The sequence below is a fragment of the Molossus molossus genome, unplaced genomic scaffold, assembly GCF_014108415.1.
Source record: "Molossus molossus isolate mMolMol1 unplaced genomic scaffold, mMolMol1.p scaffold_m16_p_19, whole genome shotgun sequence".
Classification (NCBI taxonomy): domain Eukaryota; kingdom Metazoa; phylum Chordata; class Mammalia; order Chiroptera; family Molossidae; genus Molossus; species Molossus molossus.
In genome coordinates, this window is record NW_023425354.1 from 25,303,997 (window position 1) to 25,331,878 (window position 27,882).

A 27,882-nucleotide genomic window follows, 5' to 3' on the forward strand; every position below is an offset into this window, starting at 1 on the left:
CCTATACATCATTAAAATGTTAGCTATAAATTCTAGATGAAGCAGAACAGAATAAACCTAGCATTTTAATATCTTGATAATTTAATATCTTAATACTTCAGTAAACTATCACTTTAAATTCTTTCTTAGCACAACCACAATCTACACAAAGCAATGCTTTGGAGGTGGGAGGTGGCTGATTTTGTGTAAGATTGCTTTTCCATCTCAGTCCTCACACAAATCTTCTCTGACAAATTCAGAGATAACCCATTTGCTGCATTTTCAGGATCAACTAGGTTAGCCAGGAATGCACTGTCCTCAAAGCAATATCTCATAGAGCCTCTGAACTGGCAGTTTCATTATTTTCCAAAGTGCGGTAGAGAGTATTTTAGTACATTCTGCAACAGTTAATTATGCCTACTGAATAAATATAGTGGCAGGACAGTGAGGCACTGGACCATGAGGCAGATTCCACGTCCTAACTACCCAATATGGAACCAGATGATCTTGGGTAAGTCATTTAACCCACCTACTCAATTTTTTGCCTATAAACTGATGGCAATATTTAAAAATTATAAATCACAAAATATTACTATGACATTGTAGCTGGAGATAATAGTTTTATACAGTCTCTGACAAAGCGGGCTATCAACAGAAACTTGCTACCAAATTTGCATGTGTGACCAAAGGAGGGGGGGGAATCATGTTTCACCATCAGCTTTTTAATCCTGTTATATGTATTACACACCCCACAGAAATAAATACATTTGTATTCTGACAAGATCAAGTTAAGAGAAATCTTGATACAGGATTTAAAACAAAGGCCAAAAATGAGTTTAAAGTTACCGAATGCTCTTCTACATCATTATATTATGCTACATGATGATAGTGCAGATTTTGAATTTACTACTACTAAACTAAAGATCTCTCAGGGATGTAAAAATAGTTTCTAGTTTACTGTACACTTTTGCTATTTAAAATCAAAATTCAAATTTATTCATAACTACCCCAAATTGAAGCACCATTATTAAAAACATTTCAACTGTGGAAATTCTATAAAAATTAGTCTTAAACAGAACAACTAGATAAAACTGTACACCAACACCTCTAGTAACAGTGTACCTCTTATATTTAAAACAAGGGACTAGTTCAGAGTCAATACCTTTATTAGAAAAAGATTAATACTAAAACTTTTCAATGACAGAGACAATCAAATTTGTAACAGAAAGTCAGAGATACTTTATTTTCACTTCTAAATCCAAAGGCTAGGTATAGCAGTTGTAAAAATGGAATCCCACTTAGTCTGATTCACACGAATACTAACGTTTAATCCTGTTTTCAAAGTCCAAGAGTGAAAACTTGCAATTAAACACTGAGCAAGCCACATATTTAGGTAATATTCCTTAAAAAGTCTTAAAGAAAAAAAAATATGATACATGACCTAAGTTTTCAGTGGCATATATATGATATTAACACATGTTCTGAAATCTGGTAGGTCACATCAGTCCTGAATTAATTTTTAATAAAAAAACAAACAAACAACTAACTGAGCTTTATACTTTTTCTATGCCACTATAGTTTTCTTTCACCTCATTTTAATGTTGGTCTTCACTTTATGCCGTTTTCAGTTTTCTTCCAAAAATCTTCTAACAGTAGTCCTATAATGCAAAATTTGGGGAAAAATGATAATTAGACAACATGTAAAAGGCAAACTTTTATGACTAAGTGTTGGCCCAGTCACTAACTACTACTAATATATGTATATGGAATGTTTTTGTATTCTTTTTCATTATAAGGCATCAGTGTGGTCTTAAAGCCATGTGCCTGTGTATGCTTGCCTATGTGGGAATGGCTCACACAGACATCACATTATATTACTGTCCTAGAAAAGGAATGCCATCGACAAATCAACTAATTGGTACTTCCTTTCATCAGGAATATTCTATCCCATGCCACTAGCCCAAAGAATGAACAGTTTATAGGTTTTAAGAACTCTTATAAAACCTGACTTTTAGTAGTTCTTTAAAAACCCAAATTCATTCTATATGGTTCAACAGTTCTTTGTACTTCACAGATTGAAATGGCTATCCCTTGCTATTCACTGCTGCTTTAAATGTATCAGCCAGTGACTACTCCTATATACCTATGGCTGACTGCAAAATTCTCCTACACAGTAGGAAATATTAAACACATACCTCTTAAAGACTTGAGAATTGCATTGAATGTAACAAGGCGAATAATATGAAGTGTTTATTGTATTTAAAATTCTTTAAAGATATCTAATTCTGGGCACCACTGCATCCCTACATACAGTTGAAAAAAAATTCCATTCTGTTAACATTTGATTTATAAGTTTTCACGCAATACACAAAAAACCCCTCTGTGCTTCTTGTAAAGAACAAAAAAGATACACAACAGTTAAGAGTAAAGATCACAGGCAACAGCATTCAAACATGGATGTGGGTAGAGAAAGGAGTACCTGGCATGAGTACCTGCTTAGTTTGACTGAATCCTTGATTTTTAATTTGGCTTTTCATGGGCCGCTCACAACACCAACGCTGTGTGAGGTATGGTAGTCAGCTGCAATAATTCATAAACCCTACACTTCCATCAATCCAATGCTACTGGCTCTCGAGTTACAGAACAAACTGCATTAGAATGCAAGGCAATAAAGCAAAAAACTAGAAACATCCTTGACAAAGAAATAACTAGCAGTTTAATTAAAACAAAGTAGTCCAACATGTGCCTCAGAAATATTTAAGTTTTTAAAGCAATGTCTCTGCCAATGTACCAACACAAGATGGACTTAATAGCAAAAAGAAAAAAAACAGTTCAACCTTTTTATTAAAAAAAAAAAAAAGAAATGACAGCAAAATCCCTAAAAAAAGGATAATTAACTTTTCAATGGCGACTATATTACAAATGTGGGCAATAATTTCCAAAGAGGCACACTAATGGGGGCACGAGTCTGCTACAAAATAGCTGAGACAAAACAATGTACCTCAAAATGTTTTGCAGGACTACACTGTCTTTTCCTTCAGAAGATGTATGTCTTCTTACTCGGCTTAGTTCCATCTTCATCTGTGCATACTTACGCTGCACTGTCAAACAGTAACAAAAAGCCCTAATCAAAGTGAGAAACAATACACTTACCTCTGTCTGATCTGAGGTCTTATCAGATCAGTTTTAATTGGACTGAGTGTCACCTTCAGATTTAATGTCTTCACTGGTCCCATTGACCTCATTCTTAGTATCACTTTCCTTTGATTCAGTGTTTGTGTCTTCATTCTGTTTTTCTCGACTACTGGACTTCACACTACTTTTTTTATCATCAGATCCCCTCTTTTCTGCCATAAAAGAAGACATTGATCATGGATTTTAAAGCAAAATACGATACATACATGCCACTTTGAAAAGTGAAACAATCAAGAGATAAAAAGACAATCACTTCCCACCATCTACAAGTACAGTTTGGTCAATCTATCAAAGAAATAAAACCTGTAGTTTATGAAGGATCAGGGAATCAGAGAAAGTAAAAGGTAAAATAGTGGGCAAATTCTCAAACTAGCGAGAAGCTCAAGTACAGGCAACTCCAAATCACTGTAGAGTCTAAAAGACAGTACACAGAAGCTGTGTTCACATGAAGTAAATGTATTAAGCTAAAAAGGTAAAAATAGTTAACTGCAAAAGGTGAAAAAAAGTTGAATATTTAATAGGCACATTTCCCCAACTATCTATTTTTAAATGCAAAAGATTACTTATCTATATATTTGAATGCCCAAGAAGGACAAGCCCAATGAAAGAAAATCGATCTTGAATCCTAATCCAAGTACTGAACTTTTATGCTTTGCTAAGTAATATACAGGCCAACTCAAGAGTTGTTTTTCCAAAAGGAGAAATTAAAGTTCAACTCAGCCACAAAAAAAACCATGAAAAAGTGAATCTTGATGTTTTCCTTGGAATGGGTAAGTCTCAGAATAGTGGTCAAAAGCTGTACACAGAGCAAGTATATTCTAGCCTTTTCAGTTCCAAGTATTACCTAACAAAATATTTCTACAGAAAATGTTAAAGCAAACTACAAACTTTCTGGAAAAATTTTTTATCTTACAACTAAGTTAAGAATGGCTGGTCCAGCAGACTAGTTCATCAGATAGACATTTTAAAAGAAGCAGAATATTCCACAGAATCTGGACAAAGGTGTTAAGATGTATAAAATGGTAATGAAAATAAAATATGGTATGGGGGGCACCCAAAGAATGTAAGAATTGAAGATCTCATGTGAAGGGGCATCTTCAGTCCATAACATTTGCAGAATGTACAAAACAATGTCCAAGAAGCTGCCTGCAGGACTTGCTTCATGTCTGTCTGTCCACTTATTAGAACTGTGCCAGCACAGTGTGCTCTAACTGACCTTGTGGAAAAGTCCTCCCTTTGTGCCTTATGGGCTTCTCCGGTGCACAGGTAGCTTCAATGAGGAAGAGTCGTCTTGTTGCCCCGTAGAGGACTAGTAGTCAGTCCAATAATCTTATCTTCTGCCCTATGTAAATATGGTAGATCTTAATAGTCCTAAGGACATCCACAAAGTGTGGTGGATTTTAGGGCTATGGATTAAAAAAAGGAAAACTCTCCTGACAAAGAGAGCATGCCTAAATTGCTTGGTGTTAAGAAAAATAGGTTTGTGTAAGAATCCACTTTTCATTTGCGGGGTTAGGTAAAGTGCTTCCATCACAGCACCTGGAGTAGTGAACTCCCTCTTACTCATTTGCGTTATCAAATGTTTGCTACCGTTCATATCTGGCCTCAAAGTTCAGGACTTCTGACAATTTTATACCTGGGATTGCCTAAGTGGCTACATGGCATTTTCAAAAGCCAATTAAATCATATCATCACTTCTAAAAGACCCCAAAGTTTAAGATAATCCATCACAGCATACCCAACCTTTCAAGATGGACCTGACACAGTTTTCTCTTAATCAAGTCTTCTATCCTTCCTCAATATCTCACCAGGAAAATCCCTATTTGTCCATATTCTAATCACAATGTATCTATTGTACTTAAGAGCTTTATTACATTCCATGATGTCATTACTACAATCAGGATTAATAAGCAATCCAGATCATGTTTTTTGCTCTAACCAGAAATTACAAATACGTCTGTTTTAGTCAGGCCAGTGGCATTTATTGCTCAGAAGTTGGCTATGAAAGCTAGCCAATTTCTGTCCCTGAGAACCAATCCAACTATTTTAAATAATACGAATGATGCCATACCAGAGTTTTAGTTCTCAAAGATAAGTGATTATATTTTTTAATAAAGTACACTTATTTAAGGAAAAATAAAATCCAAACAAAAAAATGTTTGTGCTGCTAGTTCTCTAATTCAATCTAGCAAAAAACCCAAGTATGCCCCACACTAAAAAAAAACCCACCACAGGATAGTTCCACAAAAGAAAATAATAAACAAGTATCACACGAAAGTCCAGTACAATAAACTCAAACAGCAGCACACCTATTATGATGATGATCAAACATGGACACAGATAGGCATAAACAGGATGGAATAAGCAAAGCCATGAAAATTAGAAATAAGCCCTTTCTCATTCCTAAAATTCATGCAAAGCAGAACAGCAATTAAAAGATGCTCAAAGAATCTGTAGAAAATATAGAAAGAAGACCCTGGTGATTAAAAGAACTCTCTTTCAATAAAGGCTAAGTTAAAGGATGGAATATCCTTGTGAAAACATGCCAAAGACAAAATGAGATAGTCCGTTAACAGTGCACAGTAAACCAAATACTGGAATGCCACAGAAAACCAAAGGAAAAAATAGAGGGGAAACAGTTTGTTACAATAGAAAACACGGTTAAGACACATTAAGATATTCAACTTCTGTGAACTTAGAAGTTAATTACTGAATTAAATGAATGTTATACATGAAGACCAATGCAACAATGTACATTTACTCTGCAAGACACATTATGGAAACACTACAGCAGGTTTTTAAAAAATGTGGCTAATAACCAAGTTAATATATTCTACAGCCTAAAATCCCTGAAAGGTAATGCAATACCTGGAAGACTCTGGATGCTAAAACTTCAAGTTATCAATTGAATACTGTGGTTTTAATGTGTTTTAAGAAAACATGTGGTCAACTGTCAGTCTCACAAATCAGAGCAGGAGAGGGGAAAATGCCTATCTCCCACTGAATGGTGTTCACTGTTAAGTGAAACGGTGTATAGCTTGAAATGGAATGCTGCCTATGTCCAAAGAGTGAAGAGACAAGAGTGTGAAAACAGTCTCTTAATGAATCAAATTCTCACATAAACTAACCTTTCTCCTTGGATTTTCTATCTTGTTCTCTGTCCCGACTTTTGCTCCTGTGCTTATATGACTTTCGATCCCGGCTTTTTGATCTTCTTCGATCCCGACTACGAGATCTATGCTTTCTTTCTGATCTACCATGGCTTCTACTTCTTCGGCGATCTCTACTTCTTCATTTAAAATAAAAGAAAACTAATGTCAGTTGATATTACAGTAAGAAAAAACCTTGAAGAATTATACATCATTGAACTAATAACAAGATTAAACTAAACTTAACCCTTATAAGGCAAATAATTATCTACTACTAAAACCCATTTATACCAAAAATCTTAACTGAAAATCTAACTTCAATTTTTCAAATAGTGTTAAGATAGTTATGACTGTGCTCTTTATGATCCCTCTTCTTCAATCACAACTCTAATTAAAACAGTAAAATTTCACATTTTTGTTTTTAAAGAATTAGTTACATGACGTTTTAGTTCTTAGTTATGCTTGATATTGTTCAAAGCAAAAGAGCTAATCTTACATAAAAAATTTATGGTTTAGCCCTGGCAGGTTTCGCTTAGCAGTTAAGAGAACTGGTCTGCAGTCCAGAGAGACCTGGGTTCGGTTTCCGCTAGGAGCGTGTACCTCAGTTGCAGTTTGTCCCCAGCCCTGGTTGGGTCATGCAGGAGGCAGCCACTCGATGTGTCCCTTTCACGTCAACTTTTTTTTTTCTCTCTCTCTCCCCCCCACCCACTCTATCTGAACAAAAAATAGAAAAATGTCCTCAGGGGAGGATAAAAAAAACCCCAAAACTTCCGGTCTAAATGTCTTCATAGGACAAATAAAAGCAGCACTTAGAAGACCACCAGTAAACTCACTGCCTAGTAGGACTGCATCAAACCTCCCCAGACTGATGGGAAACAGCAAAGAATGTGCCTTGAGGCAATTTTCATAATCCATCCTAGTGCTTAATGAATTTAAGACCATCCCAAGTACTAAGAAATAACTCTAGTAATTACTACTCTTTACTGCACACTCACTGTGCACCAGGCACTGTTTCACGTGCTCTACAAACCTGCTTCGCCTTCTTTCTCTACTTCGCGATCTTTTGTGGTCCCTAGACCGGCTGCATCTTCGGTCAGAAGTTCGGCTTGAGTGCCGACTTCGTGAACGACTTCTCTTTCTTCTCTCCCTGTCGCGAGCCCTCTCTTTTTCTCTTTCTTCCTCCTCTCTTCGTCTTTTCCTTTCTCTTTCTTCTCTTTCTCTCTCCCGCTCTTTTTCTCTTTCTTCTCGTTCTTGTTTCTCCTTTTTTAAACGCTCATCACGATCAGGTTCTTCGGTTCTTTTTCTTAATTTTTCCTATAAAAATCAATTTTTACAGAACCTTTAAAGACTGTCAAACAATGATTACCTAATGTGAAGCATCTGTAAACTAACTTATGAAATGTTATGCCCTAAAAGGAAAATTCTAACAGCATGTATGTACACAAGATATCATTACTTGACTAAATCTTCAAGAAAATTCTTTCCCCCAAATTCCTGGCACTAAAGAGTGAAGAAAATAAAGTATTTTGCTAATCTAACCGACCAGCAAATTTTATAGAGATTATCACTGCTTCAAATAACACATATCAGCAAAATATCAACAGGTCTATACCTATGTAATCAACTTTTAGTCATAATATAATCTAGTATTAGCTATAGCTAAAATACATGTTTAAAAGACACTTACTTTTAATTCTTCTACAGTAGTTTTAATTTTGGCATAGCCCATGTGCTGTTTTCCCATTAAATGGTCATCTACCCGGGACTGTGCATCTCCTACTATCAAAAAAGCTCCACACACTTCACAAACTTCCATTTGTTTTTCTTGGGCAGCAAAACTTTCAATTGTCTAAAATGACAAATCAGTTATAAGAATGAGGGGGGAAAAAAACAAATTCCAAAAAGGTACTTAACATTTAGAATAGATTTTCATTTTGTGAATTGCTATTTTCCATCCCACCCCTACCCCGTCCCTGCCATAATACTGAGTAGCAATTGGTCAACTTTTAGAGAGGGGAAGGATAACAAGTTAACCAACTCACATCTTATCCAGGAAGTGTTAAGTTCTCATCACTCAACTATAACCATTGAATTAACTGCACTGCCTTGAAGAAGTAAAATTATCTTTCTGAAACCTACTCATTTTAGTCTAAGTTCATTACTTGCTTAGGTTCAAGAGACTAAAGGTGTCATCCTCCATATTAAAAATGTTTTTCAAAATCATTAAGGAACTAACTGAATATAATCTGAACACATCCCATTCAATAGTTGTGAACCAATGACCGATTACATTCTATCATCAATATCCGTGTCTGGCTGGTGTGGCTCAGCGGTTGAGCTTCAACCCATGCACCAAGAGGTCGCCAGTTTGATTCCCAGTCAGGACACATGCTCAGGTTGTGGGCCCGAACCCCAGTGGGGAGCATGCAGGAGGCGGCCTATCAATGTTCTCTCTCATCGGTGTTTCTATCTCTCTCCTTCTCTCTTCCTCTCTCTCTAAAATCAATAAAGAAAAAAATAAAAATAAAAGATATCCGTAACATATATATTCTCTAATTAAAACAGTTTTTAAAAAGTTACAGAGCCCTGGCTGATGTGGCTCAGTGATTAGAACGTCGGCTCGCGCACCAAAGGGTCTCGGGTTTTATTTCAGGTCAAGGGCACATACTTGGGTTGCAAGTTTCATCCCTGGCTCCAGTTGGGGCACATGCGGGAGGCACCAACCTATATGTTTCTCTCACATTAATGTTTCTCTTTCCCTCCCTCCCTTCCACTTTCTCTAAAAATCAATGGAAAAAATATCCTTGGGTGAAGATTTAAAAAAAAAAAAAGAAAAAAAGTTGAAGTTATTTTTAAGAGTATTACCAACACTGAATATTAGTATGTACTGAATAACTTATTGTAACAAAATAAAAAAAATTAAAAAAAAAAAAAAAAAGCCCAGCCAGTGTGGCTCAGTTGGTTGAGCGTTGCCCCATGCACCAAGAGGTCACCAGTTCGATTTCTGGTTAGGGCACATGCATGGGTTTCGGGTTCGATCCCCAGTAGGGGACATGCAGAAGGCAGTCAATTGATGCTTCTCATTAATGTTTCTCTCCCTCCCTCCCTTCCTAACTCTAAAATCAATTTTAAAGCATAAGTCAATAAATAAATACAAATAAAAACAATAATCCCAGCTTGCCCACATTTTCACTAACACTTAGTATGGTCTTTTTCATTTCAGCTATTCTTTTTTTTTAATCCTCACCCGAGAATATTTTTGCATTCATCTTCAGATAGAGCAGGAGGGAGAAAGAGAGAGAGAAACATCGATGTGAAAGACACATCGACTGGTTGCCACCCACATAGCCCCAACCTGGGCAGGGGACAAACCACAACCGAGGTACATGCCCTTAGCGGGAACCGATGAACCTGGGACTCTCTGGTCTGCAGGCCAACACTCTAACCGCTGAGTCAAACCGGCCAGAGCCATTTCAACTATTCTGATGGGTGTACAATACCCAAGTGAATACTCATGATATAAGGCACCAGTTGGCAAGCCATTAGCTGTTTTTGTAAATAAAGTTTTATCAGATACAAAGCCACACTGTATTGTCTGAAGTAGCCTTCATAATATATAGGCAGAGCTAGGTAGCTGCCTCAGGACAATATGGTTTGCAAATCTAAACTATGTACTATAGTCTGGCCAGTTTAGCCAGTGGCCTGAGCGTCGCCCCAGGGACTGAGAGGCCCAGGTTCAATTCCTGGTCACGGCACATACCCACGTTGTGTGCTCCATCCCCAGTAGGGGTGTGTGCAAAAAGCAGCCAATCAATGTAGCTCTCTCACATCGATGTTTCTCTCTCCCTTCTCCTATCTCTAAAAATCAATTAAAAACATATTAAAAAAAACATTTGCCTGGCTGGCTCAGTGGTTGAGTGTTGACCCGTGCTCCAAGAAGTCGCCAGTTCAATTCCTGGTCAGGGCACATGCCCAGGTTGTAGGCCTGATTCCCAGTGGGGGACATGCAGGAGGCGGCCGATCGATGTTCTTTCTCATCGATGTTTCCATCTCTCCCTACCTCTCCCTTCCTCTCTCTCTAAAATCAATAAAGAAAAAAAAAAACTTACTATGCAGCCCTTTGTGATCAAGGTTGCTGACACTTGATTCAGGACACTAGGAAATTGTTTACAGAGGTTCTCCAACAGGAATAGGTCCTGGTAATTTGCAGCAAACAGCCTGGGTAAATCAAAATGAAGTTGCTACTCACCGATGTCGTGGACCTAAGCAACTCTCTCTCTTCTTTCAACTGTTCAACTAATTTCATCATTCCCTGGGCTTCTTCTACTTTTCCTTCAGATCCTAATTCTTCAATCTAGGGTGGATTAAAAAAAAAAAGTATTTAAACTCCTTTCTAACCAAACTATCCAAATATGCACCCCCACCAATGCTTCATTAGAGTGGTGGTTTGGGTCTTTTTGTTTGGTTTTGTTCACTGACGCCTTTTTGTGTTTAATTTATCCCTTTGATTTTTTTTTATAGCATTAAGAAAGTGTACTTGATAAGCAATAAGCTTACTTATTTTAAGGTGCACAATATGTAAGTTTTCACACCCATGAAACCAATACTTTCATCTAAATAATGAAAACATCCATCACCCCAAAAAGTTTCCTCATGCCTCTGTATTACCTCCTCCCCAAGCAACCACTGATTTGCTTTCTTACCCTATAAATTCTGCATTTTCTAGAATTTTATATAAGCGGAACTATGCACCTTGGGAGGCAGGCAGCGACCTGGCTTCTTTCACTCAGCCCAATTATCTTAAAACTTATCATACTGTTATAGGCAGTTAATTCTTTGTCTTACTAAATAGTAGGAAACATCACAATTTGTTTATCCATTCACCTGTTGATAGACATTTTGAGATGTTACCAGTTTTTTACCTATTATGAATAAAGCTGCTATATACATTGGTATGCAACTCTGTGTAAACAGGTTTTCATTTCTCTTGGGTAAATATCTAGGAGTGAAATGGCTCATGGTATACTCTTTAACTTGTAAAGAAACAGATAAACTCTTCTCCAGAGTGGTTGCACCATTTTGTATTTCACCATCAGTGTATCATAGTTCCAGTTTGCCCACATCTTCACAAACACTTGGTATGGTCAGTCTTTTTAATTTTAGCTATTCTGATAGGAGTACAAGTATCTCGTTGTGGTTTTAATATGTATTTCCCTAAGGACATTGAGCACCTTTACATATATTTATTTGTCATCCTTATATCTTCTTTGGTTAAGTGTTTATTCCAAATATTTTCTGGTACTAATTCACACAGTCCTTACCTGTTGCAGAAGTACATCAATTTTGTCTGTTAGAACCTGAATTTTTTCTTCATTTTTGCCTGTTGGGCCAGCTGCCTATTGAAGACAATAAAATGTATTATCAAACAGTAAAAACAAAAAAATATTCAAACTCTCACATACCATATATATTTTTATATCTAATAATTAAAATGTCAAACCACAAGAATTGTAACTCAGTTATCTTCAATTTGTTAAGTGGATTACATAGTGTCAGTTACTGATATTTAAGAGAAAAACCTTATGATTAGCAAAATCAGTATTACATTTACTAATAAAGACTGAAAAAAATGCCTTTTAAAGTTTATGACATTCTAAAAGGACACAAAGTAATGAATGAACCTGAATACAAGTTTCAATTCAAGAAAGGTCTCCAGAGAACATGGACTCTTTACAAAGACTGTAAATTAGTTTCATACTCACCCCAGAGGACTGCTGGTTTTGAGATAATGCCAAACGAGCATGGCCTCGTCTAATTCTACGTTCTACTTCTGCAAGTAAGCTCTGTAAGTATCGCAGAAAATCTCTCTCATAGCCAACTTTCATGAAACGAGAACTTTTCTCATACCTGATAAAAATGAAAATAAACAAGCATTACATTTTTTTCAAATCTGTATTCATTACAATTCACACACACTATCTTAACTAGTCCCTCAGACAGTTGCATTTCTAGCTGTCCCTCCTCCTGGTAAAGGGAAGGTAGTATTTAGCATTATGTTTAAATTAAGAGCACTGACTATAAAATCAGGCACATCTAGGTGCTTCAACACCAGCTCTACCACTAATGGATCTATGAACCTAGACAAGTCTCTTTTATAAAATCGGAGCTGTCAAAAAGCCACTGTAGTGCATCATTATTGAAGCCTTTTGACTTTCTACTACTCCCAGTTAATGAATAGGACCTCTTTCAGAAATTCATTTTACACTAATTCCAGTTATTTCTTCAATCCTTGTCCCCTTTAAACCAAATAATGACTGGGAAGAAAGAGGGGAGAGGAGGTGACAAAAAAGTAACTTACTGTTTTCGTAGATTTTCATCATGAATTTTTTCACATGGACCTGAAAAAAAAAAAGAGAAACATGAACGAATATTAAGTATTGGCGACCTTAACTCTTTCTCTTGCTAAAACAAAAGGAAGTTCTTTCTTCAAAAAAAGAATAAAAGATTCATTTTATCATCTGAATACTCAGTAAACACCTAAGTTGAGCCTAATGGAGCAACATGCCCAAATAAGCACATGAAAATTGTTTTCCTTAATCTTCAAGATCAATATAATGGAGAGCAAGTATATGTTAATAGGGAGGGGGTAGAAAGAGAAAATTGTTCCTTACTGCCACTCAAGACAAAAACTGATAAGGGTGAACCACTGGTCAGAACCACCACTGACACCTTATTAATTCTGAATATGTGCACATGTAGTCAAACAGTACAAGACTAGCAACCTAATCTCATCCCTTCCCACCTCTAAAAGGCTACCAATTTTAACCCTTTTAGCTATTCTGGATATTTATAAATTCTCCATATTTATAAACTCTATGCTTATTTTTCTTTCTCCTGGTTTGTCCTGGGCATCAAAATTTTAAGTTAAATATTCAGTGTTTATAGTTTGACTACGCAAGTACTATTTTCACTGCTGAGCCAAACAAAAGGTGCATTATGACATTTTAAATACACTTCATACTTTGTGGGAATTTTTCATTTGTTTAGTTTTCTATTTACTTCAAATTCTTCTTAAACACTTTAACTCAGTTATAGAAACTATCTCAATACTAACTTCCCTCAAGATTCAAAACGCATCAGAAAATCAGCTTCATTTTCTTCCATGAGCTTTCTGAACTCTTCACTCTGGGCTGCATATTTTCTAAGCTCACTAACCGAGGCATCATCCTGAGAAATTCCTTTTCTGGTCTGTGTTGGATGCAGTTTCCTGGATCTCTTGTTTTTCTCCTTCTTGGTTTATGCTTGTGTGTCGGTCGAGTTTCCAGAGAAAAGGTTCATGGGAGATAAATTTGTTGAGACCTTGCATGTCTGAAAAATCTTTCACCCTCACATACTTTCATTTTGGCTATAAAGCCAACCTACATAAAAATATTTTTCAGTCAGAATCCTCGAAGTGTTTCTCCAGTGTCTTCAAGCTTCCAGTGTTGTTACTGACAAATCTGAGGCCATTCCAATTCACAAGCCTGTGCGCCCCACCCCCACCCTTGGTGTTCTGAAATTTCAGTGGTGTCTTGGTATGGATTTGAAGACCACATTCAATCTAGAAACTAACATGCTTCAGTACTGCAAAACTTATATTTTCTCTCTTCTGTTTATCTAGACTCTTATTTAGCTATATATAAAGAGAGCTAGACTGACATTTTTTTTTTTTTACTCAACACTGCAGCAAATCTCTTTGATCTTATTTTCAAACTTTCCCACTGATTTCATTTCAGATTTTTCATTCTAATTTCAAGAGCTCTTTTTGGTTTTTCAAAAGTTCAATTTTTATATAGCATCCTATTCTTCCCGATTATCTTCTCTTATTTCTAATACTAAATCTAGTTAAAACTTTTACATTTTTTTCTCCTGCCTTCCCCATTATCTCTAACTCTACTAAATTCTTTTCTACTGCCGGTTTTGGTTAATCTTTCGTGTTGAAGGTTTTTCTTCAAATGTCTGACTGGTGTCCTTGGCTGGCAAAACACTTCCAAAATCTGATTGGAAGTTGATATGCACAGGCAGGGTTTGTCAACTAATATGAGCTTTACCCACTGGAAAATCAGGCAGCAAGACTTTCTTTTAGGAGACTCCCCAAGGGTCAGTACCTGTAGATCACTTCTCTGGAACTGTTCACTTTCTCTAAAGAATCCTCTTCTCTTCTGCCTGGGGAAAAACATCTGGCTGTATTCTTCTAGGAACAGGGCAGAGGAGGGAATGGGAAAACCCCACTATTAAGAATATAGACTCATTTAATCTCTTACAGTCTCATTTTTACTCTTTACTGCCCTGTGCTTGTGTCTAGAATCCCAATATCTAGACTTCTCCAGCCCTGTGCTCCTAATGCTCTTGGGCAAACATTGTGCTTAATGAATTAACGTCTCTTTTATAAATCTAAAATACTAGTTATGTACCATCCTTGGGAGAATAGTCACTCAATTATTATTATTTTTACATTTTGTGGTTCAGTTGAACTAGTCTCTTTAATTGAATTTATCCAGAAAGCAACCCTCTAGTCTCCTGGAGTATAGGGGTATGAGAGCAGAATCACTATAAGCACAAATTTTAAGAATCAGACTACCAAAATTAGCAGTCCTCAACAGAGGGGAATTATGCTCCCCAGGGACATGCGACAGTGCCTGGAGACATTTTTGGGTGCCACAAGTGGGGGGCGCTACTGGCATTTAGAGAATAAAGGCCAGGGATGCTGCTAAACATCCTAAAAAACACAGGACCCCTAATATAAGAAAATAACCCAGCTCAAAATGTCAAATGTCAAGGTTGAGAAACCCTTAACTAGACTAATCTGTCATTTTCAGCCCATGACTTAACTCTGCCTTCTATGGTACCTGGTGCCTCCAAATCCTGAGCCTGTCCAGGGTTTTGCTGATCAAACACTGGCTTCTGTTTAACATCCCCTTCTGCAGGCTTTTAGGGTACAGGTTTCTCTGCTCTGTTGAGTTTGCTGCTACTCTTCCATCCACTTGTCATCTTCCAAAAATTTGTTGACATCTCTAATGTTATCTCCTCTTCCATTTACACCTTTTTTGTTTTTAAATTTTCATTTTAGTGAAGGGAATTCAGGAGGGAATGTAAATAGACATGAATTGTATAATTAACTAAACTGACATTTATTAATATATTCAAAAATCTAAGCAAGGAAAGAAATTACTTTATCAACAAACCTTTAAGAGAAAACTTTTCAGAATGATAAAGTACCAGTTTTTTTAAATAATAAATTTGATAAGAGTTACATAGAAAATTCACTTACCAAGATCTGAACGAGTGTTTGTGAACAATTCCGCAGGACAAAAACCACAGAGATAATATTTACAAACCTAGTGAAGAAAAACAAAGGTGCTTAACTTTTTTAAATAGTTCAGCTTTAAAACTATATTGGAAAAGGTGCCAAATAACTATTTTCTCATTTCTGGATCTTCATCTTTCAACCAAGTAAGTGTAAGAACAACTTCATTTGTTAGACCCTATTAGTTAGGTGAATTAGTAACTTGTGGACTCCTGCATTTCAGTAAGAGATGTGTAAGACTGACGAAGAGTTACCAGCTTTTAAAATCACTAACCACCCCCTCAATAGCAACAATTATGGGAAGATACCCAGAAAAAAAGAAACATTTTATTTTTATTAAAAACAAACAAACAAACAAACAAACAAAAACACACCCTACACTGTTCTTATTGTTCTAACATTGTTAAAGACCAGAACCAATTTACAAATTAGGATTTGGGAACCACTATCTACATTACAAATTGAACACTTCTTTAAAGCAATCTGGTTTAGTATTTTCACTTAAGTGATCCTGTAAACTGCCCTAAACTGTATTGAATATTTTCATATATACCAGCACTTTACTGAGTGCCTTTTTAAAAAAATTTTTCTTTATTGATTTTAGAGAGGGAGGGAGAGGGGGAGAGAGATAGAAACATCAGTGAGAGAGAACACCCACTGGCAGTCTCCTGCATGCCCCCCACTAGGGATTAGGCCCACAACCTGGGCATGTGCCCTGATTCGGAATCGAACTGGTAACCTCTAGGTGCATGGGTCAATGCTCAAGCACTGAACTACACCAGCTAGGCTACTGACTGACCCCTGATGGGCTCCTGTGGTATGGGGAATTAATATGAAATTGACTTAATTCTCTCCCATTAGTTTTGTAACTCCTTTAGCTATATTCTAAGAGTATATTATATATATATATATTTTTTATTATCCTCACCCGAGGACATTTTTCCATTTTTTGTTCAGGTAGAGTGGGAAGGAGAGAGAGGAACAGAGAGAGAGAGAGAGAGAGAAAGAGAAAGAACTATCGACGTGAAAGAGACACATCGAGTGGCTGCCACCCGGACGACCAACCAGGGCTGGGTACAAACTGCAACCAAGGTACACGCCTTTAGCGGGAACTGAACCCGGGTCTCTCGGGACCGCAGGTCCACGCTCTAACCACTGAGCCAAACCGGCCAGGGCAGAGTATACTATATTTAATTCTGTAACACTGCAAACCAAAACCTGGTAAGCAAAAATTCCAAAATATCTCCCTTCCTTCATATAATACTTGTTATCAGATAATCTATCAATGTACAACTATGACATATGAAAGAAAAGGTATGTTAAATTTAAGATTGAATGAGAGTTCTCTCTAGACACTTTAGGAAATAGATGTTAAATATGAAGTAGTTTTCTGTCTCAAAGGCCAATTGTTTTACACTTGTATGAAGCAATGTAACTCCATAAGGTATGTCCAGAAAAACTAAGGTCATAAAGAACAATCAGCCCTGGCTGGGTAACTGAGTTGGTTCGAGCATCTTCCTGACATGTCAAGGTTGCAGGTTCAATCCCTGGTCAGGGTACATATAAGAAACCAACCAATACATAAATAAGTGGAACAACAAATCGATGTTTCTCTCTCTCTCTTCATCCCCCCTTCTCCCTCTCGCTCTAAAATCAATATTTACAAAAACAAAACTAAAGATTCAAAAATCACATCTAAGTATAGAAAGATTTCATGTTTTTGTAAATACTCACCCGAGGATATTTTTCCATTGATTTGGGGAAAGGGGGGGACACTGATGTGAGAGAGAGACACACACATGGATTGGTTGCCTCTGCACAACCCTGGCTGAGGCCAGGGGTTGAACCCACAACCCAGGTATGTGCCCTCAACCGGAATCAAACCTGAGACCCTTCAGACCACAGGCCAATGCTCTAACCACTGAGCAAAAACAGCCAGGGCTAGATTTTGTTTTAATAGCAAATATATATATATACATATCTCCATATCCATAAGACATAATATCTTTGTATCATTTTCTTTCCTTCAGAAGTTCTTCTAATACTTGATTTTTACAATGACTCTTTGAAACTTAAACATTATTCTTACAAACAATTAAAAGGATCTAGCTCCAGCCAGTGGCTCAGTTGGCTGGAGTATCATCCCATGTACTGAATGACTGTGGGTTCAATTCCTGCTCAAGTCACATACAGGAGGCAACCAATTGATGTTTCTCTCTCCCTTCCTCTCTAAAATCAATGAAAAAAATATCCGTGGGTGAGGATTTAAAAAGGGGGAGGGGGGTCCTATATGCTTGAACGATTACTGGTTTTTCAAATTATTTCCAAACCTCCAATGCTCACATAAAATGCTTTAAAATGCTATATATATCCTAATTACTAAAAAGTGATTTGTTAAACTTTGCATCCACTTTAAGTGTGTTACAATAAAATACCCATGCCAATACTTAATTTAAAAAAAGATTAAAGAATCTCTTGCCCTGCCGGTGTGGCTCAGTGGATTGAGCATCGTCCCATGGACTGAGAGAAGTCCAGGTTCCATTCCCAGTCAGAGTACATGCCGGGGTTGCAGGCTTGATCCCCAGTAGGAGGTGTGCAGGTGGCAGCCAATCAATGTTGCTCTCTTTTTTTCCTTTTTTTTTTTTTTTTTATCCTCACCCGAGGATATTTTTCCATTTTTTGTACAGATAGAGTGGGAGGGAGAGAGAGGAAGGAAGAGAGTGAGAAACATCGACGTGAAGGGACACATCGAGTGGCTGCCACCCGCACAACCAACCAGGGCCGGGGACAAACTGCAACCGAAGTACGTGCCCTTAGCGGGAACCGAACCCGGGTCTCTCTGGACCGCAGGCCGACGCTCTAACCGCTGAGCCAAACTGGCCAGGGCGATGTTGCTCTCTTAACATTAATGTTTCTCTCTCTCCCTTCCCCTCTCTCTAAAAAACAAATAAATAAAAACATATTAAAAAAAAATTATTCAGTCCCTGATAACATAGTTTCACGTTTCAACTATATTGTGATCACACTTTCTATAGTCATTCATTTCCATGCCTTTTATCACATATACACCTTTGAAGTGATAGTTCAGTCTTTTTATTGCCCACTTTACAAACTTTTGGTAAAATTTTAATCAATTTTCCATAACAGCCGGATAGTAAAATTCTCTCCTGCTTAGAAGTCTTCAATTGTTTTCCAATGTAATTTAGTTTCAACGTTTAATAAGACTTAAAAAACCAAAACCATGTTTGTACCCATCTATCCACATACCCCCTCCCCTCAATGAATACAAACAAGGACCCCAGCTGTAACACTATTTACAATTTCTCAGGCCTATGATTTCCTCCAGCTCCTAGTAACATTTGTCTTCTCTCCCACTCCTTCAGGCTAATTCCTACTAATTCTTTAGGTCTCAGTATTTAAGGGTCACTTTAAGAGGCCTTTCTGGAATACCCAAGTCTAGGTTAGGTGCACCTCTCATGTGTGCTTTTCCCCACTGTGGCATTTATCACATTGTGTTATTAAAAAAGCACATTTACTCCTTCATATATGCCACTCGACTGGTGGTTCTCTCAGGCCAAATGCTGTATCTATACTATGCTATACTACTATAGCTTAAGAGTGATACATTTTTGTTGAATAAATGAATAAAGGAATTTCCCCAACTTACAAGTAACAAATGATGAGAAAATTAAACATATTTCATAAAATAAGAAAGCAACACATTACTAACTTAAGCTACTTTCTCCCTTTGTGAAGAAATCAAGTCGAATATTAAGGAAATACCTTAATAGTTTCAGTGTGATAGTAATGTGGTCCTTTTTTTATTTTTAGTCTTTGTATTTCAGAAGTACACAGTGATCTCTTTAAGGTTGAAGTGATGGAATTCTCCAAAATAATGGAAGAGACCAAGAATATAGAGGAAATAATATTGGCCATGTGTTGATAATGACATATTGTGTGTGCGTATTTTTCCCCCTTCCTCACTGGAGGATACACTTTTCATTGATTCCAGAGAGAGAGAAACATCGACATGGAGAGGGAACCATCAAAGTGAGAGAAACATAGATGGGTTGCCCTCTGTCCATGGAACTGGAAACCCAAGCGTGTGCCCTGACCCGAAATCAAACCCTTGACCCTTCTGTGCACGAGACAATGCTCCCAACTACTGAGCTACACCAGCCAGGGCTTTTTGTATAAGTTTGGGGAAGAAAAAGCAAACAGCAGTTAAATACACACATTAAACACGGACTGCTGGCAATTCTGAGAAGCCCAACACTTAATGATGTATTGAATAAAGCAGGAAATGCCTGCATTTCCTACAGAAGAACATTTTGGTGACTCTGAATTAAAATTATCTAGTAAAATACTTAAAAGTTCACAAGTAAACGTGGACAGAAGCCTTAACTGGTTTTTCTTTTCTAAATAACTTCCAGTGTCAATGACAGTATTTGCTAACATTCTGAAGATTTTAGAAAAGAACAGTTCAATTCCCTTTTTAAATAATTAAATCTTCACTTAACAGAGAGTATACTTAATTTGACAAATGATAAAAGAAATCTCATTTTAGGTATTATCAGAATCAGAGTTAAATCAACAGTTACATTAATTTCACATTTGGGTTGATATCTACAATGTAAAAACCTCAATTTGAACTACAAAATTGCTGTTATCTATTCAGATTAATAACAAGGCTTCTAATGTCTTCTCTGGAAATCTCATGTGGACACTAACTGAAAGGTGCTTACACTAGGCAGTTAAAATCACATGCTTTCTTCATTACTGTGGTTGGTTAGGATTAACAAAGTGGAACAAACTGTTTAATGCAAAATACTAATAATCTCAAGGAATAAAATATTAACAAGCAAGGCAAGGTGTGCCAACGAATCCTTGGAACAGTAGCATTCAAGCTGATTTCACTTCAGCTGAACACTACTTTCTCTCAGATCCAGGGTAATCTGCAAAGAAGTTGGAAAGGTCTGGTAAGTACTAACCCCAGTAAGGCACTTTCTGAGATTCAACTTTGATAGTGGTAATATATACATTGTTACAAATAAATGAAAGGTTGATAATTTGTATCACAGATGCATCCTTCACTTAAGAACAAGCTTTCCCAAGTGGCTACTCACAATTAAGAACTCATAGGTGGGTCAGAAAGCAGTGTAATGCATAAGAGGCCATTTAAAAATATGCAGATGTCTAGGGCCTTTCCTCAGACACACAAAATTAGAATGGGGCAGAGGTGAGATGCAGAAATCTGAACTTAAAACAAACTCTAAAGGTCTGATAGGTACATTTAGGAACTATGTTTATCACAGATAACAGGTTGCATACTGGATCCTTGGTCAGGGCACATACAAGAAGCAACCAATGAATGCATAAATAAATGGAACAAACTGATGTCTGTCTATGTCTCTCCCCCTGCACCCATCTTTCTCTCTCTCTAAAATTAATAATCAAATAAAAAAAAAATTTAAACCTGCCCAGCCGGTGTGGTTCAGTTGTTCAGCATCGACCCATGCACCAAGAGGTCGCAGGTTTGATTCCCAATCAGGGCACAAGCCCAGGTTGCGGGCCAAATCCCCAGCGGAGGCATGCAGGAGGCGGCCAATCTATGTTTTCTCTCATCGATGTTTCTATCTCTCCCTCTAAAAAAAAAAAAAATTCAATTAAGAAAAAAAATGTAAAAACCCCATTAAGGTGAAGTTTCCATTTCAATTGTTAAACAAAAGAACCCCACCCAGCTGAAAGTGCTTTTCCCAACTAGTCCAAGTCTTGCAAAGACAAATTTTCAGATATAATAGGAATACAAAAATATTTTTATGCCCTGACCAGTTTGGCTCAGCGGTTAAACGTAGGCCTGTGGACCAGAGTCCCAGGTTCGGTTCCCGCTGGGGGCATGTACCACCAAAAAAATATATGTATATATTTTTAAGTATTAGGTTACAGTGATGGTGAAACCCCTTACAGTATATGCTGGGGTTGTCCATTACTCCAAAATTTTAGCACTAACAGCCAACAGCATAAAATAGGCAAATAACCCAGAAGTGATGCCACAAACTTCCCCAGCTTTATTATACCCTACATTAATTCCGACTTCTTTATAAGAGGCCATGTGCTTTGTTCCTGATCGATGGCAGCCTTTCCTCTGCAGTCCTGAATGTGAAATACTAGGAACTGACTTTTTCAAATCCCTGAACCTAGAATAAAGTGCAATCTGTCATTTAATGTTGGTGACAAGCACCAAAAGTTTAAATCAGTGAGAAGCACTAAAACTGAAAGGAAAGCAGATTTATTACAGCTGAGATGACATAAAACCTAAACTGCTATTCTGAGAGCCTCACTGCTAATGTTATAAACCAGTAACATATAATGCAATGTGGAATAAAACCACTACAAAAACAAAGTTTCTCCACAACACTGTTCAAAAAACCAAGGCATAGGCATACGCTGATCCAGTTGATAAGGAGGCAATCAAAAGCAATTTTCTCTTGGATTCAAAATTGATAAATGTCCTATTTACACAGCAACTAAGTCATAATGTCTTCTGGCAAAGTCTAGATGGAAAGATGACTGAGTTAAGTGGTAAAATAAAAAGTTCCTTTACTGTGACAAAGAAATGTCTACCAAAAAAGGGTCAAGACAAGCAAAAAGATTACTGTTTCCTATTTAGACAAGTAGGGGAAAAACCCCAAAATATTAGATATCTATAAACCTTGTTTGTTAACACTCACCCAAAGATATTTTTCCATTGATTGTTTTTTGAGAGTGAAAGGAAGGGAGAAAGAGGGAGAGAGACACACACACAGATCAGTTGCCTCCCAAACGAATCCCAACTGGGCCGGGGATGGACCCTGCAACCCAGGTACATGCCCTTGACTGGGAATCGAACCCGGGACCCTACAGTGTGCGGGCTGACGCTCTAACCACTGAGCAATGCCAGCCGGGCAAATACCTATTAACCTTTGAAAAGCTTCACCTCGCACCTCCCTTGAGGTCAATGCGGAACATGTGAATCTGACCCCACACAATGAATTCTACCATAACACTTCATACTACTTTGGAATCACGTAGCATTCCAGTACTTTAAACACTTATTTAAAGTACTTGAAAGGACTCATGTAGCATTAACTTGTTTTTATGCACTGCAAAAGAGATTTTACTCTGTCTAAAACCTATGTTTAAAGAGTAACCAAGTAACTTTTCAAAATATATTTATTTGTTTATTCCTTCATATTTTGATTAGCAACTGCCTTTAAGTTACCATGCTGTTCGATTATAACTGCAAGCCGAGTAAAATTAAAACCCTACATCTGTTCTTCAGGTAAGGCCTGAAATAAACTAGTAACCTGCATGTTCAAAACATCTGAAATACATCATGGTTTTTTCAGAGAACCAATTGCATAGAATTGTGGAAAGTGAACAGGATCACAAAGATTTAGTCTCGCCACTTAACTTGCCAACACATCTTGGGTGAGCCTCTCAGGTCTCATCTGTGAGACTGGGATTATAATATTTACCCTTACTCACAGGGTTAAGAGAACCAAATGAGTTTAACGTGAAAGAAAAAGCGTTGACAACCGTCTACGTGAAGGGCTAACTAAAACGTACTGTTATCAAACAAGTTTTGTAAATCATGACGGGTAAACCCTAGCAAGTTATGACCTCTTTTAAAGATTCACTTCCCCATATAATCGTCCATTCAGAAATTGGACCATTACTGAAATATACTGCCACGACTTTTACCACTAATCCTGGCCAGAAATTTCGGTCTAAATACGACGCTCAACCTAAACAACGGAAGAATTTGCCCTTTTCCCTACTTCATTGAGGTGAAAACTCTGAAACCTCCAATATAGAATAACTCCTTCCTTTCCCGCGTTTCCCTGCCTCATTAAGGTTCTTTTCAATTCTGCCAAGGGCCCCCTACGCTTCCTCGACACTAAAAACAAAAACAAATCATCCCGTGTCCCAAGATCCGGGCGGACTCCTCCCTCCCAGTCCATGCTCCCAGCTCCCTCCGGCCACGGGGTCAGACACTCGACAGCGTCTGGGTCCTGCCCCCCGCCCGGAATCGCGCCGCGGGACCCGCAGGCCCAAGCCCGCGCCGCTCCCCTCCCCCACGGCGCCCGGGCACAGGCCCAAGGCCCGCGGGACTTACGCTCTCGTGGTCCCACCGCACGTTGCTGCGCTTCTCATCCGGGGCAAGGTTTCGGTCCCGGCCCATTAACTCATCCAACAATTGCGCGGCCGAAATCATGGTGCTTCCCTCGGGCGGCTGCTCTCGCCAGCCCTGGCACCTGCTGAAGAAAACGCCGGCGACACCGTCGCCAACCTCTTCGGCCGGCTCGCAGGCCGAAAAAGCCTCCTCCAAAAAGGAGCCGATAAGACAAAATGGCCGCCGCGCGGGCGCTTTCCCAGCGTGCAAAGCGCGCGCGTGCGCCCTAGGGATACTCCCAAGTCTGGGAGGCGAGGTCGGGCCCGCTTCCACCGGCCCAGGGGCGGGGCCTGCCGAGGCTGGGCCGCGACTCCGCCCCTGCCCGGTGGCGCCGCCCCACTCCCGCGCTTTGCGGACCCAGAGGCTAAGGAGCACTGCTAACTCAGCCCACCCACTTCCTTGAGCACAGGTCTTCCCGAGCTCTTTCACAGTGAGAAATAGGAGCCTAGGTCTTGAAGCTTCGACACCGTTCCGAAATGGAGAAAAGCGCAGTGTGTCCCTTTGTCCCACGCGGCGCACTCGTTGCCATCTTCCAGTGGAGGAAACTCATTCCTTGTTCAGACTCCATTTTTCCCGGCACTGCGCTCGCGCCTTTTCTACATGGCTTGGTCCTCGCACCCCGATTGCCCTGATTCACTGGGTGGGAAAGCAAGGCAGAGATAATGCGGTTCCTACAACGTAGCGCAGAATACAGAGATTCTGTCCTGTACCTGATGCTTCCCAGTCTGGAATATTTTTTAAATTGTTGATACACTGCCCGGGCCGGTTTGGCTCAGCGGTTGGAGTGTTGGCCTGCGGACCAGAGAGTCCCGGGTTCTGTTCCTGCTAGGGGCACATACCAAAAAAAAAAAATTGTTGATACATTTATTTAACAATTACCTGACTATTTACTACGTGCCAGGTAAGCTCTTGAAGCTAAACTCTGAACCTTTCAGACGGCCCCTGCTCCCGCAGACCTTGAGTATTAGTGAGGGAGACAGTCACTAAAGAAATAATATCAAATATGTTAAAATAAGTCATAGTAAATTAAAGGTACGGATGCGAAAGCCAGATCCCTGGTTTAGTAATCCCAGCTCTGTCATTCTGTCTTCCTTTCCCTATCTGCAAAATGGGGCTTATGATAATAATAGTCCCCTACACACATGAAGTTATTGTGAATATTAAATGAATTGATACAATGTGAGGCATGAAAAAGAGGCCCAACACATTTTGAGTCAATTTAATCACTAGCTCTTGAAGCAGGGGTCTGACAAAGAGCAAATGAGAAGCTTCTCTGTGGAAATGACTTAAGACATAAAAGGTGGTAAGACTCCAGCCAAGCAAAATGGATAGAAAAGAATTCAAGGTGCCCTGGCCAGTTTGGCTCAGCGGTTAGAGCGTTGACCTGTGGTCCAGAGAGACCCAGATTCGGTTCCCACTAAGGGCATGTACCTTGGTTGCAGTTTGCCCCCAGCCCCAGCCCTGGTTGGGTTGTGTGTGTGGGAGGCAGCCACTTGTTGTGTCCTTTTACGTCGATGTTTCTCTCTCTCTGTCTCTTCCTCTCTCTCCCTCCCACTCTATCTGGACAAAAAATGGAAAAATGTCCTCGGGTGAGGATAAAAAAAGAAAAGAATTCAAGGCCTTATCCCCAATACTTCAGAATGTGACTGTAGAGAGGTGGCTAAATTAAAATGAAGCCTTTAGACTGGGTCCCAAATCAATCTAACTGGTGTCCTTACGGGAAATTTGGACACACAGAGAGAAACCAGTGATGCGCAACACAGAGGAAAAACCGTGTGAGGATGCCGCAAGAAGGCTATACTATATGCAAGCCAAGGAGAGAGGCCTCAGGAGAAACCAAAACTGCTGACACCTTGATCTTGGACTTTGAGCTGCCAGAACTATGTGCAAGTTCCTTTACGTTAGACACATTTCTTATTCATCCTTGTATTCTCAGATTCTGGCACAATATATAACATGTAGGAGGTAGCTCTGATTCACTCCTAACCCCATTGATAGTCTGGCTGCCATCCCCACCATTCCATGGCAAGTTCCCTTTCCACAGTCACCAGCAACCTCCTTGGGGATAAATCCATTCTATACTTTTTGGTCCTTTTTTTTTCTTGCTTTTTCTATAGGATTTGGCCCTGTGGATCACTTTTTTTCCCTTCACACCCTCTTACTCCTCTGCTTTTCCTCCTACTATTCCAGCTGCTCCTCTTCAGTCTCATTTGAGGATTTCTCCTCTTCTGTCCATCATTAAAATGTTGGGTATTTTTTGGGTTCTATCTTTGGCTGTCTTCTCTCAGCACTCGATACACTGTCTTGGGGCCATCTCTTCCCTTCCCATAACTTCGGCTAGCACCTTTTGCTGATGACAGCCAAATCCATATCACTACCCCAGAACTCCTTCCTAAATACCATACCCATACATAACTGTTTACTGGGCATCTCCACTTAAATGAAAATCAGAAAAGAAAGCACGGGCTCTCGAGTCTAACTGCTTGAGTTCAAAGTCTTGCCCCGTCACTAAGCTGCTTGGCATTAGGCAAGTTACTTGCTCTCTGTGCCTCAAATCACCACCACCATCATCATCATCATCATCATCATCATCATGGAGTTGTTGTGGGTACTAAATGAGATAATTCATAGATAATTCATGTGCAGCACTTAGCATAGTAGTAGTGCCTAGCAATAGTAGTAATAAAAGGTCTTCAGAAAGCTCAATTCAACAGACTAAAAAATGAATTAATCACTGTACCTGAGACCTTCTCTTCATGCTTTGTCCCAAATCTCAGTAAATGGCAGCTCTATCTACTTAGCCAGAAACCTGGGTGCTATCTTTGTTTCCTGACCACCACTGCCCTCCAATCCTATCAGGGGCTCTTTCTTGACTTAAACTTGTTGGAACATACCTATGATCCATTGTTTCCGATGTAGGCGTTACACATATGCATTCATTCATTCCATAGAACAATCCTGCAAAATAGATACTATTATTATCATCCCTATTTTTCAGATACAAAATTTGAGGCACAGAAAGATTAAATAGCTCATCCAAGATTATATAAAAGACAAAGCTGGGATACAAACAGGCAATCTGGGAGAGGGAGGGGGGAATCAGTGGGGGAAACAGAGGCAATCTGGTTTCACTCTCTATGCTCACAACCACTATGCCATATGCCAAACTGTTTCTATTGTAATACTTATCACATTCTGTTGTTTCCCTCTTCTTTCCTGATAGACTGTGTATTCTTTGAAGTCAGCGCTGATTTGTTTGCAGCAGCATCTTCGGTGACTAGAACAGTGCCCAGCAAAAAGGTGCCAGCTTACTAATTCCATTGAGTTGAATAAAATATAAATAATATATATAATTTAAAGACAAAATATAAATAAATGGAAGCAACAGAATAGCCATTGGCTTCCATTCAGTTATGGCCAGGATTAGAAATGTTGCTTGTGGAAAAGGTTTTGCTTTTGTTTTTATTTTATTGTATTTTATTTTTTAGAAGTTTTTTTTTTGGTATGTGCTCCTAGCGGGAACTGAACCCGGGACTCTCTGGTCTACAGGCCAATGCTCCAACCACTGAGCCAAACCAGCCAGGGCCTAGAATATTTAAAAAAAAATTTTTTCTTTATTGACTTTTTTTTTTAGAGAGAGAGGGAGGGAGAGGGAGAGAGAGATAGAAACATCGATGAGAGAGAACATTGAATGGCCACCTCCTGTATGCCCCCCACTAGGGATTTGACCCACAACCTGGGCATGTGCCCTGACTGGGAATCCATCCAGTGACCTCTTGGTGCAGGGGTTGACGCTCAACCAGTGAGTCACACAGGCCGGTCTTGCTTTTATTTTTATATGTAAGGATAACAAGTAAAAGATTGGAGTTAGAGGTAATTAGAGGATGAGTTTAAGGAGACATTAATATTCACTGATTCAACAGTCATACTAGGGCACATGCTATAATCCTTTGAAGAAAGGGATATTTGACAAACAAATTCTTATAATAAGAGCTCAC

The 27,882-nt window shown here is 38.7% G+C and overlaps 1 protein-coding gene across 16 annotated transcripts; it reads right to left on the reverse strand.

Annotated features, from left to right (window-relative positions):
• Positions 1-1,198: 1,198 nt before the first annotated feature.
• Positions 1,199-24,057, reverse strand: LUC7L3 (LUC7 like 3 pre-mRNA splicing factor). 16 transcript variants are annotated; one of them, XM_036268157.1, is made up of 13 exons: positions 23,828-24,044; positions 15,634-15,700; positions 12,682-12,721; positions 12,086-12,230; positions 11,645-11,719; positions 10,573-10,677; positions 8,011-8,172; positions 7,354-7,637; positions 6,303-6,463; positions 3,186-3,326; positions 2,981-3,080; positions 2,472-2,537; positions 1,291-1,637 (listed from the first exon to the last, which is right to left on the reverse strand). In XM_036268157.1, the coding sequence occupies exons 1-12, from the start codon at positions 23,924-23,926 to the stop codon at positions 2,513-2,515; spliced, it is 1,404 nt and encodes a 467-aa protein (XP_036124050.1). In that variant the 5' UTR covers positions 23,927-24,044; the 3' UTR covers positions 1,291-1,637; positions 2,472-2,512. The 16 variants fall into 16 exon arrangements, 12 of the variants coding, with proteins under 12 accessions (XP_036124057.1, XP_036124056.1, XP_036124055.1 ...); XM_036268156.1 differs by having other exon boundaries at positions 1,291-2,282; XM_036268164.1 differs by lacking the exon at positions 23,828-24,044 and adding exons at positions 14,471-14,528; positions 15,212-15,404 and having other exon boundaries at positions 1,199-3,080.
• Between the last annotated feature and the right edge of the window lie 3,825 nt (positions 24,058-27,882).